This window comes from Cydia fagiglandana, chromosome 22, assembly GCF_963556715.1.
Source record: "Cydia fagiglandana chromosome 22, ilCydFagi1.1, whole genome shotgun sequence".
In the NCBI taxonomy this organism is placed as follows: Eukaryota; Metazoa; Arthropoda; class Insecta; order Lepidoptera; family Tortricidae; genus Cydia; species Cydia fagiglandana.
In genome coordinates this window covers 6,672,762-6,687,648 of record NC_085953.1, presented here as the reverse complement: position 1 = coordinate 6,687,648, position 14,887 = coordinate 6,672,762, and the positions used below count along the sequence as shown (strand labels likewise).

At 37.5% G+C, this 14,887-nt stretch overlaps 1 protein-coding gene across 1 annotated transcript in view; it reads left to right on the top strand.

Annotated features, from left to right (window-relative positions):
• Positions 1-2,334: 2,334 nt before the first annotated feature.
• Positions 2,335-14,887, top strand: part of LOC134675414 (dual specificity protein phosphatase CDC14B-like) — a 41,348-nt gene continuing 28,795 nt past the window's right edge. The window contains exon 1 of the mRNA XM_063533651.1: positions 2,335-2,471. Within this exon, the coding sequence (XP_063389721.1) occupies positions 2,426-2,471 (46 nt within the window). The 5' untranslated portion in view covers positions 2,335-2,425. The remainder of the gene's footprint in view (positions 2,472-14,887) is intronic.

The window sequence follows — 14,887 nt, the reverse complement described above, 5'->3', positions numbered from 1 at the left end:
TAAGTGGATTGAAGGTTCCGCGGGTTTGCGCGTTAAACTGGCCTTTTGTTTGAATAGAGATCGGCCCACGCCTTAATAAACCGACTCCTACGCTGAGTCTCTGATGGCAACTGCACAGTATATCCTTACAGTGAAGAAATGTGGACGAAAAAACTACTCCGACTATTGTTTATAGTTTTCCGTGTATGTTATATTGTAAGTTAAAGTGTTAATCGGTCTTAAATCGCCGCGTCGGCTGTTCGAAATCGTAGTGAAGAATAGTTGTTTAGTGTCAACAATCAAGGTTATTCGCCGGATCCCCGGATTTATCTATTAAGAATATTTTGGTAAGAAAAAATCTATTTATATCGTTCGTATAATTACCTAACAAATTTTGCTTTAAACGCACATTTATAAATTGTCTTATTTACTTGTTTTACTTACTAAAAACAAAAGTTGTATGTTTGCATCGATTGCTCAATATTCAATCGCAAAAAACGAAACTTTCTAACTAGTTATCTTTTAAGGAAACATGACTGTATGTAACAAATCCACTTACATGCAGCCCACATGTGTCCAATCTGTAGGTAAACTGTATATAGCTTTATTTTTCTATTGAAACATTCAATTGATAAATAAAATTGGCAATGAATGCATCATTACTGATAACCTGTTTATTGTAATACATTTGGAGGACAGGTATTCAAAAGATAGGTCATTCAACTGCATAATACAATTCTTTGTTATTATAATCTGATAAGCAGTGATTAGCGATTGAATGCCATTATAATCTGTATCTTTAGGTATTTAAATAAAAGTAAACAAGATCTACCCTCAACTGGCTTACGGAGGCATTTGAGGGTAGATGATGAAAACACTACATGATCAAATTAATATTGTAGGTCAGTGGCCTATTTTATAAAGCTACAAGTTACAATTTACAAGCGGAAGTCTCGTTCTAAAACATAGGGTTAGAAAGAGACTTCCGCTTGTAAATTGTAACTTGTAGCTTTATAAAATGGGCTTCAGGTCGTTCAGTGACAGATCCAGGCGGTTTTGTATTTGGTTGGTTAACCAATAAATGTTATAACTACCCAAAAATGTACTAATTATTTGTTTACTTTTATTTAAATACCTAAAGATATAGAGTATAGGGGTAAAAGATAAATATTTTTTATCTTATTGAATGAATGTTTTTAGGTGTCTAAAAAATACTTTTCTCTCAGACTTTTTCAGGACATTTTATATTTAATAATCACAGATTATTTATTCTTTGATTTTGTTTTAAACAATTTTTGCAGGTACTAGCATATTCATACAAAACTTTCTACTTGATCCTACAATATGGCAACCTAATTGTCGATCACTGCTGATATGGCTGGTACTAGAAGCAGGCAGTGATTATTATTTTGTTGTAAGACCCAGGGCAATTTTGGCATTTTTTTATTTGAAACATTCTTTTATTTCTATATGAGTTCAAAACTCTAATTTAATTTGTACTTGTACAAGCACAGAATAAATAATAGTACTACCGTACAGAAAGGAAGCTTCCTACAAAACCGAAGTTTGACAGCGGTTCAGGGTCGAATCATACTATCCTTTTCTAATATATGGCACTATCCCTTTCGGCTATTTAGGGTTGTCAAAATTTAAGTGATTATCTTATCTGTGGTCGTGCACGCAAAAGGAAGTCAAGTGGTGCCAACCCTAAAAATTGCTCGGAGCAATGCTGAGCCGAGCGGAGCCGAGTTAGGCCGAAGTCAGGAGTTTCGCACCCCTGGTACAAGTACAAGGGGACTTATGAGGTTAAACTTAGTAAATGTTTCATATACAACAACAATATTACTTATTATTAGTTGAATGTAACACATACTTTATGAATGAATGAATCATACTCCATTCACAATAATGTGTCAACCCTTTTCATGTTTGCTATTACTGTTATTAGTAATATGTTACCCACATGTAATGTCAGCATAAGGCAATTAAAGCACCAGTTTCGTTTTAGTTCAAGCATTTATTACCTACAACCTGCATATTTGTGAATATGGTTCAGCTTTTAATTTTAGCATATTAAAGTATATTGTATACTTTAGGAAAATTAGCACATTGCAAGCTGAATTTTATTGCAAGTATCATGGTATTCTGCGGAGTGATATTGATTAATGTGCTAGTTGTGCAACTGTACAAGTACAACTGGCCCTTAAGTCTACAAAATTTGATTTATCATTTATTTATTAAAATGTTATCATTCCAAAAACTTATTAAAGGGATAATTTAAAGTAACATAAGTTTATCAATCTTTCCAGATAAAATCAATCAAGCAATCAAGTTATACATAACATTTTACAACGTCAAAATCAAGAGAATTGAAGCAATGACGGCTGACTGATCGGAAACCATCAAGATAAGGAAAACAGCAGCATTCCTGTGCTACAAAGTGAGAATGGATGAAAGTGATGTCATTATATCATCTACGGAAATCATAAAAGGTAACTTACTAATATTTATTTATTAAAATAAGTCTTAACAAAGCGGAAGGCTGTGTTGGTGGTGGGCGAACAACCATACACATTCAGGTGTAAATAGGATGATAAAATTGCTTTTTAAATGGGTGTAACAGAACTTTAATATAAAATGTTTGCAACTTGAACCTAATTTATAAGATATATAAAGAAAATAAAGTTACATCAGAACCCTCTTAGAAGGTATAGACTTTTTCCAGATTTTCCCACCTGTCTTCCATACCCAGTTGGCCCCCGCCACCTTAACTATGTTGTCGGCCGAGCATGCCAATGGCAGTCTTCTTTTTAGGGTTCCGTACCCAAAGGGTAAAACGGGACCCTATTACTAAGACTTCGCTGTCCGTCCGTCCGTCTGTCACCAGGCTGTATCTCACGAACCGTGATAGCTAGACAGTTGAAATTTTTACAGATGATGTATTTCTGTTGCCGCTATAACAACAAATACTAAAAACAGAATAAAATAAAGATTTAAATGGGGCTCCCATACAGCAAACGTGATTTTTGACCAAAGTTAAGCAACGTCGGGAGTGGTCAGTACTTGGATGGGTGACCGTTTTTTTGTGCTTTTTTTTTGTTTTTTGTTGCGTTATGGTACGGAACCCTTCGTGCGCGAGTCCGACTCGCACTTGCCCGGATTTTTTTTATCAAAGATTATCAAAGCAATATTATCTATTGTTTTAATTACTTCCCAGTAGTTCCTTGCAGAATAATAAGTATTCTGTACGTTTCTAACCAAAACAAAAATATTTATTTATTTATACAAGTATTATGGCAGCTGTTTTGCATTAACAATAAAATGCAATGTTAAACGTTCTTTACTAAATTCTGTTGAATAAGTATGGTGATGCAATTTTCTTGGTTCGGCACTTAGTCATGTCACATAAAATCACGTAGTGCATGTGGGTATATATTGCTGTATGTCATAAGTAATAAATCTTTCAGGTTAAGATGAGATAACCCCTTAACAACGGAATACAAAGGAATTTTTAGAACCGACTTATATACCGCTAGAGCCTTCTTTAGGCAGCATGTAACTAGCGCATTACAAAATAAATAATTTCCATGGATCTCCGGTCGTTGACTAAAATAGAGAACCCCTTTTAGGGTTTAAACAAATTTGGTTTATGTTCCTAGTTCTGATACTTCCTGATTCTGACTCGCATATATTGATGGTGTTTAGCAATAATGTGTCAACCCACATTAATTACGCAATAAGATGTCAACTCAAAAATATTACGCTTATCTTTCCTTTATTGCAACTATTTTATCTTCTTTAAAAATAAGGCTCATTTTTAGGGTTCCGTACCCAAAGAGTAAAGATGGGGCCCTATTACTAAGACTCCGCTGTCCGTCTGACGGTCCTTTTGTCTGTCACCAGGCTGTATTTCATGAACCGTTATAGAGACAATTGACATTTTCACAGATGGTGTAAGTATTTTTGTTGTCGCTATAACAACAAATACTTACTAAAAAGTACGGAACCCTCGGTGGGCGATTCCGACTCGCACTTGTCCAATGTTTATGCATAATCTATCCACCTGACTTTCGCCCTTCTGACCACAATCTCAGTATTCGCGCATAAATGGCACAGCTAGTGTAGGTGTTAAAAACAAGTGCCGACCTAGCACTCGTTCATCAATCCGTAACCTGCCAATCAATTATGAACCCAGTTCCATCGACTTACGGTCCTCATTCATGTATGATCAGCGTCACAAACTTAACTTTTCAGCCAGCCAAGTATACCAGTAACTTTGTCTCATATAATTTTGTGGGAGTGCACGATGGATGTTGCAGTTCCTAGCTGTATGTTTAAGTTGGTCGCGATCCGACCTTCACGTTCACGGTTCACTTGGGCCTGATCCAGTGTGAAATTGCCTTTGCATATCTTGTTTAGATTTGTAACATAATTATGGGATCTATATTATTTAATTAAGGAAGTTACCTACGAACATTGTAAGTTTCCTTATAATCAAGTTGGCACTTATAATTTTTTTAAAGTAAGGTAAGTACTTACATCTTCCACTAATGTACTCAAACCCCTATTTAATAAATAGGCGGTTATCATACCGGCACCACCATCGGTTGCCGTATGATTAAGCTTTAGAATTTCAGGATTTTTTACTTTGAACTTTTCGGTGAAGGAAAACATTGTGAGGAAACCTGCATGCATACATCCGCGAAGAAATTCAAAGGTGTAAGTCCCCAACCCGCATTGGGCCAGCGTGGGGACTATAGTCCAAACCCTCTCATGCTTGAGAGGAGGCCTGTGCCTATAGTTCGTTTTTTTTAGCATTAGAAAGAACTTGCAAGAAGGTAAGCGATCTTGACATGTCTTTGAATTGAAAAACGCTTTTTAAAAATCAAAAACTATTACTTATGAAAGCAGAAGAATATAAATGATCGTATTAGATTCATAATTGTTACATATTTGCCATAACTTATTTTTAAAATGTGTTTTTCAATTAAAAGACACATCAAGATTGTTTACCTTATTTCTAATGCTAAAAAAAACGAACTATAGCAGTGGGACGTATATAGGCTAAATTATTATTATTTATTACCTTGACTTTACGAACTCGATAAAATCATTACATTCATTACCCGAGCACTCGTAAAAGCGAAACCTTCGTTATTTTAGCATAAAACCGAATTACAAGACCACACAGTACCGCGAACGAAACAAGAATAAATATTGCCTTATTTCCTTTGCGAATCTTAGCTAGAAACATAAGGGATGTATGTATGTATTTTTAAGTATTCTGCTGTCGTAAGCCGTATGTCTTTATAAAACCCGTATGGAGATATGACTTTTTAGGTTAGCACGGTAGTCATAGAATACGTCAGAAAGACTCCTCATTGTAATGTGTAGTGTTTACAGCAGTGTTTCTTATGGAAAAAATATTGAAAAAATGTTTTTTATATACATATTTACTTTTTTACCACTGTGACCAATTAGGGTGACTGATTATTTAACCTCAATTTAAAATGTTTTCTAGCAATCAAATCAATATAATATAAGTACTTATAGTTCGTTTTTTTTAGCATTAGAAATAAGGTAAACAATCTTGATGTTTCTTTTAATTGAAAAAACACATTTTAAAAATGAGTTACGGCAAATATGTAACAATTATGAATCTAATATGATCATTTATATTCTTCTGCTTTCATTAGTAATAGTTTTTGATTTTTAAAAAGCGTTTTTAAATTAAAAGACGTGTCAAGATCGCTTACCTTCTTGCAAGTTCTTTCTAATGCTAAAAAAACGAACTATAAATAAATATAACTATGTTTCACCCCAAGGTTTGGTTGGGACCAATATTTAGGAAGACGAGCCCTCCTCCGTAGTTCTTAATTCTTATAATCGAGCACTACGCTAAGCCCCGCACAATCTAGTTATATCCTTCTTCATTATATACCTACATACTTAATCAATTTTTGTTGATAGATTAATTTACATAAGTACAGGACAGGATCATGAACATAGATAAACCTGGCGATCGGCTTTGCTGTCATTGATACTAGATTGGTAAAAAATACACCAATACCTGCTGACCGCCTTTTTTTTGCATTAAAAAAAGGTAAACAATTTTGACGTGTCTTTTTATTGAAAAACACCTTTGATAACTCAAATATGTAACAATTATGAATCATTGAAATTATTTAGTCTTTTGCTTTCATAAGTAATATATACTGATTAAAAAAAAAAGTGTTTTTCAATTAAAAGACACGTCAAGATCATTAGTCTTTTTCTAATGCTAAAAAAAAACGTACTATGGTAGAGTGATCTGTGTCGTTGGTATTGCACTTTAAGTCCTCTTAGAATAAAGTGGCCCAACGGAAAAGCCTAACGTAAATGGCTCTTTAAATAACTCGTTGGCTCTTAGGCTACGGATGTTAGGCACTGGTCCCACCGCGAGCTAGTAAGCTATGAGCTATCGGCTATAAACACGAACAAAAGATAAGCACTCCCGTGTTAATAAAAGAGACACGGCGATATTTATAGCTCACCGCTGGGCGAGTAACTATAGTAACTATGAGCTATCGGCTATAAACACGAACAAAAGATAAGCACTCCCGTGTAAATAAAAGAGACACGGCGATATTTATAGCTCACCGCTGGGCGAGTAACTATAAATATCGCCATGTCTCTTTTATTTACACGGGAGTGCTTATCTTTTGTTCGTGTTTATAGCCGATAGCTCATAGCTTACTAGCTCGCGGTGGGACCAGTGCCTTATGAATGTTATGATTTACGTTATCGTAAAACGGTTATATCGTATTATTTAGTTGGATTACAGGATTATTGTTACTATTGGTGTCCTACCGAAACCGGATTTTTTGCCCTGACCAAAACCGCTGCTCTAGTTACGGCCGAAACCGAACCTTCGGCCGGACATTAGTTACTCGTATTAGGCCCCCCCCCCACATCTGGCGTCTTTCGAGCGTCGGCGTCTGGTCAGCGCTATGGAAAATGACGTCGCTGTGCAGTTGCGTCGACGTTGCGTCGTGCAGCGGCCATAGAGTTGTAGACGCCGACGCTCGAAAGACGCTAGATGTAGGGGGGGGGGCCTTATGGCAGATGTGTGATGGCAACTCTAAAAACCTTGATGAGTTGATGACGCATAGTTTCGGTCGAAACTATAGCAAAACCGAACCCAGTTTCGGTTTCGGTCGGACGCTATCAGAAGTATCAGAGGGTCTACCGCGAATAACGTTCGACGTGTTGCCTCTCGGTCGCACTTGTACATTCGTTCGTAAGTGTGACAGGGGCGCAACACGTCGAACGTGGTTCGCGGTAGGCCCTCAGAGCAGACCAGGTAGAATGGAGCAGGCGGAAGAAATAAAGCACCATAAGATTATTAGAGAAACGTAGACAGCAGTTATATTTAGACACATTTTCTTAAAAAACCCATATAAATCTATAAAGAGTAGATAATTTGATTGTGACGTCACATGCTAGTGTTTTCATTTTTTCAGCAAAATCATTTTGACTGTTCGAAAACAGAAACTGATTTGACTAGTAGTCAAATACCCTATACTTGTACTCTGTAGGTAAGGAAACACGCTCTAGGGATCCTAGGGATCAGAATGTTCCATCCAAAACACGTCCATGCAGTTTTAAATTAAGAGTTAGAATGGGATCCTATCTCGTCGCATAATAATTGATTGTCATAATGTAATGTTACGCATAAAACTTATCTCGCATATTTTTTCTCCAGCTGAAACAGACTACAGTATTTTCGAAAATATTTTGCATAGGTTGTGTAGAATATGGTAGGTTAGGTTGGGTTTGTGTTATAATTTTTCAGAAATATTCATATTTTCAGTACAATAACAATTATGCGAAATGAGTTTTATGCGTAACATTACATTAGGACAATCAATAATTATGCGACCCAATATCCATCCAAATCAAAATTTTAACGGGTCCACCGTTAGAATTTTGATTTTCTTTGTGTAGCACCCACGGCGAAAATCGAAATGAAATTGCGTTATGGCACCCTTGTATATTCGAGTAATAGAGAGGCAGATAACGAAGTTTCGAGTTTCGCGTTAGACCGAACTGATATCGCGTCGTGACTTCGTGAGTGCGAGGGGTAAAAGGGCCCTATTTTCTTTTCATCAGCACACAGTACACAGTAAATTTCTTTGAACGCGACCGCGTTTATTGCGTTGTCATCGAAACTGCACACGTATGAATAAAAATAGATCCATTCCAATCAATAAGTTGGACTATTTAACCCAAATCGTACACCTCAATACCTCAAAGCGTTTTCCGGTAGGTATAACTGCTTTGCAGAAATGATTTGTAAAGTGTAGACTTACTTTTAGTACTTAGTCTCGTATTACCCAATATAATTATACGATACTAGAGTTCAATGTTTATTATTTAACGACCGGTCTGGCCTAGTGGGTAGTGACCCTGCCTATGAAGCCGATGGTCCCGGGTTCGAATCCGTATGGGCATTTATTTGTAGTATGATGATACATATATTTGTTCCTGAGTCATGGTTGTTTTCAATGTATTTATATATTACATATATATATATCGTTGTCTGAGTACCCACAACACAAGCCTTCTTGAGCTTACCGTGGGGCTTAGTCAATTTGTATAAAAAAAAAGTGCTAATAATATATTTATTATTTATATTACTTCGTAAAACCCAGAGTCTGAAGCTGACAGTACATACACCGACTACCACTAAAAGCTTATAAAAGCTCCGGGATATATTTTTATATGTTGAGTGCTTCGATACGTGTACCTACACCGTAATTTTATTTACTTACTCTCAATTCAATTTAATTTAACTTTGTTATGATCTTGGTTCTGTTTTATTTAAATGTAGGCTACTAAACGATTATTTGAGTTTAGGGAATACAGGGAACGTACAATATGGTACCAGTGGTGCAGCCTAAATTTACTGTCGGACCTTATATGACTTGACTTGCTTTTTTACAAGCTTTTATTTAGTTTCACCTGACCGTTGTCTGTCTGTGTGTAATCAAATCTTGCAAGTTAAATTTGATCCAGTTCCCGGTTTCCGATTGAGCTGAAATTTTGTATACATACTTAAGTCGGGTGACAATGCAATATTATGGTGTCATCGAGCTGATCTGATGATGGAGACCGGAGGTGGCCATAGGAACTCTGTGATAAAACAACGAAACCTAATTGTGTTTGGGGTTTTTGGAATTGTCTCGATGAGTATTAGTTGCCTGTGGAAAGAAAAGTACAGTCGGCGATAAAAGCTTGAAATTTTTGCCAAAAACGTATTCTTTAGACAAAATCACATGAATAAAGTATGTTTTCAACAACTTATTGCCAATTTTCATGAAAAATGCGACCAGATGTTGCGAACAACGGAATTGGTAAACTTCCATATTTCATATTGCTTTACTCGAGATAAAACGTAGGCAATTCGATGAAGTTCCCACCGTTTCGTTTGAACAGGCCGATTCGTACAAAAACTTGGAAATTACATGTCTGCAGACGATTGGTTAAGTTTGGATGGGTAGCTTGAAAAACTTACCTCAGCCCCTATCACATAAATATATTTTGTCTCTGTCTGTCTTGAAGAATAAGTAAGTGATAGCGTATCAGTTTCAGGGCTTGAAAATTACAAGAAGGTTCACTTTAATAATAAGCTGTTCAAAATCGTTCTTAGGTTTTAACTCACGGGGATTGAAAAAGTTTGAATCTTTATTGACTTATAGCCTATAAGTCAATAAAGATTCATAATTATAGGATTCAATCTATAAGTTATAGGATAGGTACAGTCTGCATCAATATAAGCGTACTAAACAACGCACCAAAAGTATCTGATCTGCCACAATTGAATATTTTTTCAAACAGAGATATATCTCACAATTCGCGTCCAAAAGTATCTGTTCAACAATTAATTGTTCTACATATAGAGACATCTCTTTATGTTATTAGAGAATGAAAGATGCTTTTGACGCTTTATATGTATATATATGGCTGAGTATAAGTATAAATTATAGAGATTGGGTAATCCTTTGACCGCCATAACATATGTTTTACGTCAGAAAGATGACGTATACCATACATCATCTTTTGTCCATCTCTTTATTCCAAACCTTTGAATACACGTAGGTTGCTCTTAGTGACCCGCAGTCTATATTTGGCTTGCAATCGAGACCAATATACGTAGGCGTTTAAAATGACGACTGCGTCCTCTGTCAAGTTACTCTGCGGTCTCAATAACAGTTTCAGGAGTCGTAAATTTAATGAGGCGACGCTATGTTTTAATGATTGGATTTTTTTATGCGTGCGCGGTGAAACTGTTGCTTAAAAATGCTCAAATCTGAAGAATAAAGTTTTTAACAAAGGAGGTTTTCATTTGTTGGGATCTTAGTTTTTTTAGGCTTGTTCACTGATGGGCTGCAGACTATATGTATGTGGTGAGCGTTCGCCTAAAACCCTTCAAACGTCGGCGTTTAAAATGAAAATTGCCTCCTCTGTGAAGATACTCTGCGGTCTCAAAAACAGTTTCAGGAGTTGTGAATTTAATGGCGTAACCTTATCCGCTTACGATCGGTGTTCATTTAAATGTTCGGTAAGTTTTAATGGGTGGGGTTCTTTAGTGCGTGCGCTGAGGTGATACTGTTGCTTAAACATGTTAAAAACTGAAATATCAAAGTCGCCCCTGCATTTCAAAATCAATCCCCGAGGTTGTCCTACCAAAGGTTGTCTGGAAGAGATCGCTCTTTAGCGATAAGACCGCCTGTTGTCTGCCTCTACATTTAATCAATTGTACTTTTCTTTTGTATCTTTTTACTGAGGTGTGCCAATAAAGAGTATTCTATCTATCTATCTATCTATCCACGGTTTACCAGTACTTTTAATTGAACTTATATATGCCGGCGGCCGATCGTAAGATCAGGCAGATCGTAATGTTCCTGTGTAATGTTATGACGATAGTCACATTAAACCAATATATAGGTAGGATAGGTTCGTTAGGTTGCTTCAGATGCCCGAAGGGCAAACTGCCCAGAAATAGGAGCCCCACGTAGCGGGGCTCCGTCGACTCAGGGAACGAGTCAAAGATTTTCAAGTTTCACGATATGCCTAGGAATTTGAAGATATGCCTGATCTTACGATCGGCCGCCGACATATATATATTTCTTAAACCTGACCTTCCGTAAACCTTACTGAACCACTTATTGTCAGTTCTCTGTTGCTGTTTCTACCCAGAATTACACTGCTCAGTGTTCAAAGCCAATTATCAACCGCCCACTTCAAAACGTTCCGCTAACCTTAAACTGAAGTGCAACGAAGAGCTATTAATTCAGGCATGCGATGAGGCGCGGCTGAGTGTCAGCGTGACCTTGAGTTACGTAACTAAAGTAATTCTTCCTTACCGAGCACGGGCCAGAGGGCCTACCGCGAACCACGTTCGATGTGTTGCCTCTCTGTTGCACTTGAAATTCGTACGTAAGTAGGAAGGTAACACGTTCAACGTGGTTCGCGGTAGGCCCTCTGAGGCCGGGGACTGTACGTACGCGACAGGCGGCGCGGCAAGCGGGGCGACGACCGCCGCCGCGCTCTCGCTAGCCACCAGTTAAGATGGTCGCCTCTTTATCGTTTATTACCATGCCTGTTACATTGTACAGTCGCCATCAGATATATCGGAGCGGCCAAGGTGTTCACAATATCTGAACGCGCACTCTAACGCCTTGACAATAGAGGCGGGTTCAGATATTTGTGAACACCTTGGCTGCTCCGATATATATCTGATGGCGACTGTATTACGTGTAGGTGCGATAGTGACGCATGACACGACAGGCGATAAAAACGCGACCATGCAGGCACTGAGCGGCACGATCAATATGAATAGATTTGAATGAATATGTGTCGGACGTTGATGACGCTTGCCACGCCGCTGGTCGCGTGCGTCCAGTCCGCGACCTGAAGGCTAGAGGCGAACAGAACTTTAAACTGAACTTAACTGAAGTGCAGTAAAGAGTAATTAGTTTATGCATGCAATGAGGCGCGGCCGAGTGTCAGCGTGGCCTTCAGTTACGTAACTATTAGTGTGATTTGATTCCCTACCCTTACCAAGGGCGAGTCAAATGTGTAAGGCTGAAAAAATCAGAATATTTACACTGAAGTGCAGTAAAGAGAGATTAATTTAGACATGCGATGGGGCGCGGCCGAGTGTCAGCGTGGTCTTAGACTACGTAGCTAGAGGCATAATCCCACCACTTTTACGTTATATGAGGCAAATGAGCAGACGAATTCCTCGATGGGAAGCAATTACCGTCGCCATGGACACTGATACACCCTACGGGACGTTGCAAGTGCGATGCCGATATTTAAGATGGAAGTAATTCCATCTTAAATATAGCGTAAGCTCAAAATATTTCTTTCTATGTCTAAATAAAGCGTAAAAATATACAATTAAGAGCATTGTACCATAATCTGCAGGCTTTATTATTACCAGGTTTTATTATTATAGACTAACTTCGATAGATTATCCTACAAATTACAATCTCAAGTTACTCTGGTTTACTCGAAACTTTTGGCCTCGCCCTATGATTAAGAATACATAACAATACCAATATGCAAAGTGAGGCGTGGCCCAAGGGCGAGCGATGGGCGTGCGACTTAATGTCAACCATTATAGCTTTTCTGGCACTAACTTGTATTGTATCTGGACTATTGTCATGAGGTCATGACTCATGACCATGTGTTGGGTCAAGTAAATATATTTTAAACATAAATAGGAGTAACGTGAACGTAGATTGCACTGCTCGCTCGGGTAATGATAGTTATCAGATATACAAAATTATATAAACACAATAAAGGTGCAAATGTTAGGCATATGGGTAAAACTATGGGCGGACTTATTACTAAAAGCGTTGGGTATTTGTTGTACAATCACGGACAAACTGTTCTACACTAATGAAATGGGTTTGAAAGTTATTTCGGGGGCAATTTAACGTCTTGTTGTTGTTGTTTTCTGTAATGAGGTGTGCAATAAAGAGTATTTGTATTGTATTGTATTGTCTTGTGTCGTGGGTGAAGACGAAGACACGGGCTGTAGCAGTGAATAAATCAATATGTTCAATTTTAACGTGTCCATGACATTTAAAGATGTAAATTGTAAACCCACGCGTTTAGCATAGTAGACAAGCAGTCTGGTTCAAGTAAACTACGCCGTCGTGCTACCATTTCGGAGGGCTACCGATAGAGATGGGTCGCGGGTATTTACCCAATTTACCCACCCAGGTAAATACCCGGTAAATACCCATCTACCCGGTATTTACCCGTATCTACCCAAATGGACGGGTAGATTCATTTCTTGTTGCACATGTCGATTTGTGTTAAATTGGAGATTTAAACCGAGTTAATGGTTGTAATTATTGTGTGTCATTTCAAATTAAATGGTTTAGTGAAACCTGCAGTTGTAACTAAGGAATTTTAAGTATAATTTTGATAAATATTTAAAAAAAGGCCGTCATTAGAGTATTTTTTTAGATTTGAGTAAATTATCGTACTTATACGTTGATATTACATATTAGAACTTCGGTCGGCGGGGGGTGTGGTTGGGGGGAGGGGGGGTAAAGGTGATTTTTTTAATATTTCTTGTAATCTGTCATTAATATCGAAAAGTGTTGTATGTACAAACTAAAGTAGACAGAATTTCCTACAAAAAAGGTTATATACATTTTTGTCCTAAAACTAACTGTATTTGACTTATGAGCTTCCCAAGTTGTGACACTGCATAATTTTTTTTTTATTATCATTCATAAGTAGTCTTTATTTTCATCTTTCTAATGTATATCAAAAGCGTTTTTAAACATTTCCGGAAGCCAGGGAATGATTTTACACGATTTTCATAATTGGACTGATATGTTAAAATCGAACTTCACCTCATATCAATCTTTTCGTAATTAGTTTGAACATACATTTTATGTAACATTATAAAAAATTACTTAAATTAATCTTATTTTTACTCACATACCATAAAACACATCAAATTTAGAAGAAAAACGAAAATACCCGCGTATTTACCCGCGGGTAGGTAAATATCGGGTATATACCGGGTAAATACCCGCTCTCGGGTATTTACCCGGGTAGTTACCCATCTCTAGCTACCGACCAATTATGGCCTGAATTACGACTGTGAATTTATCAAAAGCTTGTAACTTGTAATACAAGTGGAAGTCCCTTTTTGACAGCTTTTGTTAGAAAGGGACTTCCAATTGTATTACAAGTTACAAGCTTTTTATATACAGGGCACTGCATATGTAGGTCAGGAAATGAATGCTCAAAAAACGTTGTAGAGGGAAATGCTAGGAACACAATTTTTGACTCCGTAACTTTGTTTGGACTAGTTAGGAGGTGAACATATCAAAAGTCCCCGGCTGTAGCCCCGGTGCTGGGGGGTAGAGGGGGGAAAGAAGGTCTCACTTTTCGGTTTTTCACTTATATCTTGGAAACTTTGCGTCTTAGCGACATGACTACTAAGACAAACCAAAAGCTGATAAAATTTGTTACAAGTTTTATTCAGTCAAGTTTTTCGATATCTTGAATAGTTATAGAACTAGTCCAAACAAAGCTACGGAGTCAAAAATTCTGTTCCTAGCATTTCCCTCTATAACTTCTTATTGCTTGGCCTAATGGTCGCACATTCGCAGTAAAGATTGGCTACGTCAGTCACCTGAGAGCGCACCAGCGACGCTCTCAGCGGTAGAACGCAGTCGCTGTGGCTCACTAATCATCATCATCGCCCTCATCATTCTTGATCCTTGATGATGAGGGTGATGATGATTTGAGAGGAAATTAAGGAAATATGAACTGACGTTGTGTTCAATGCGCGTTCATCATACCTACAACTAGTGGCTCTATTATATTA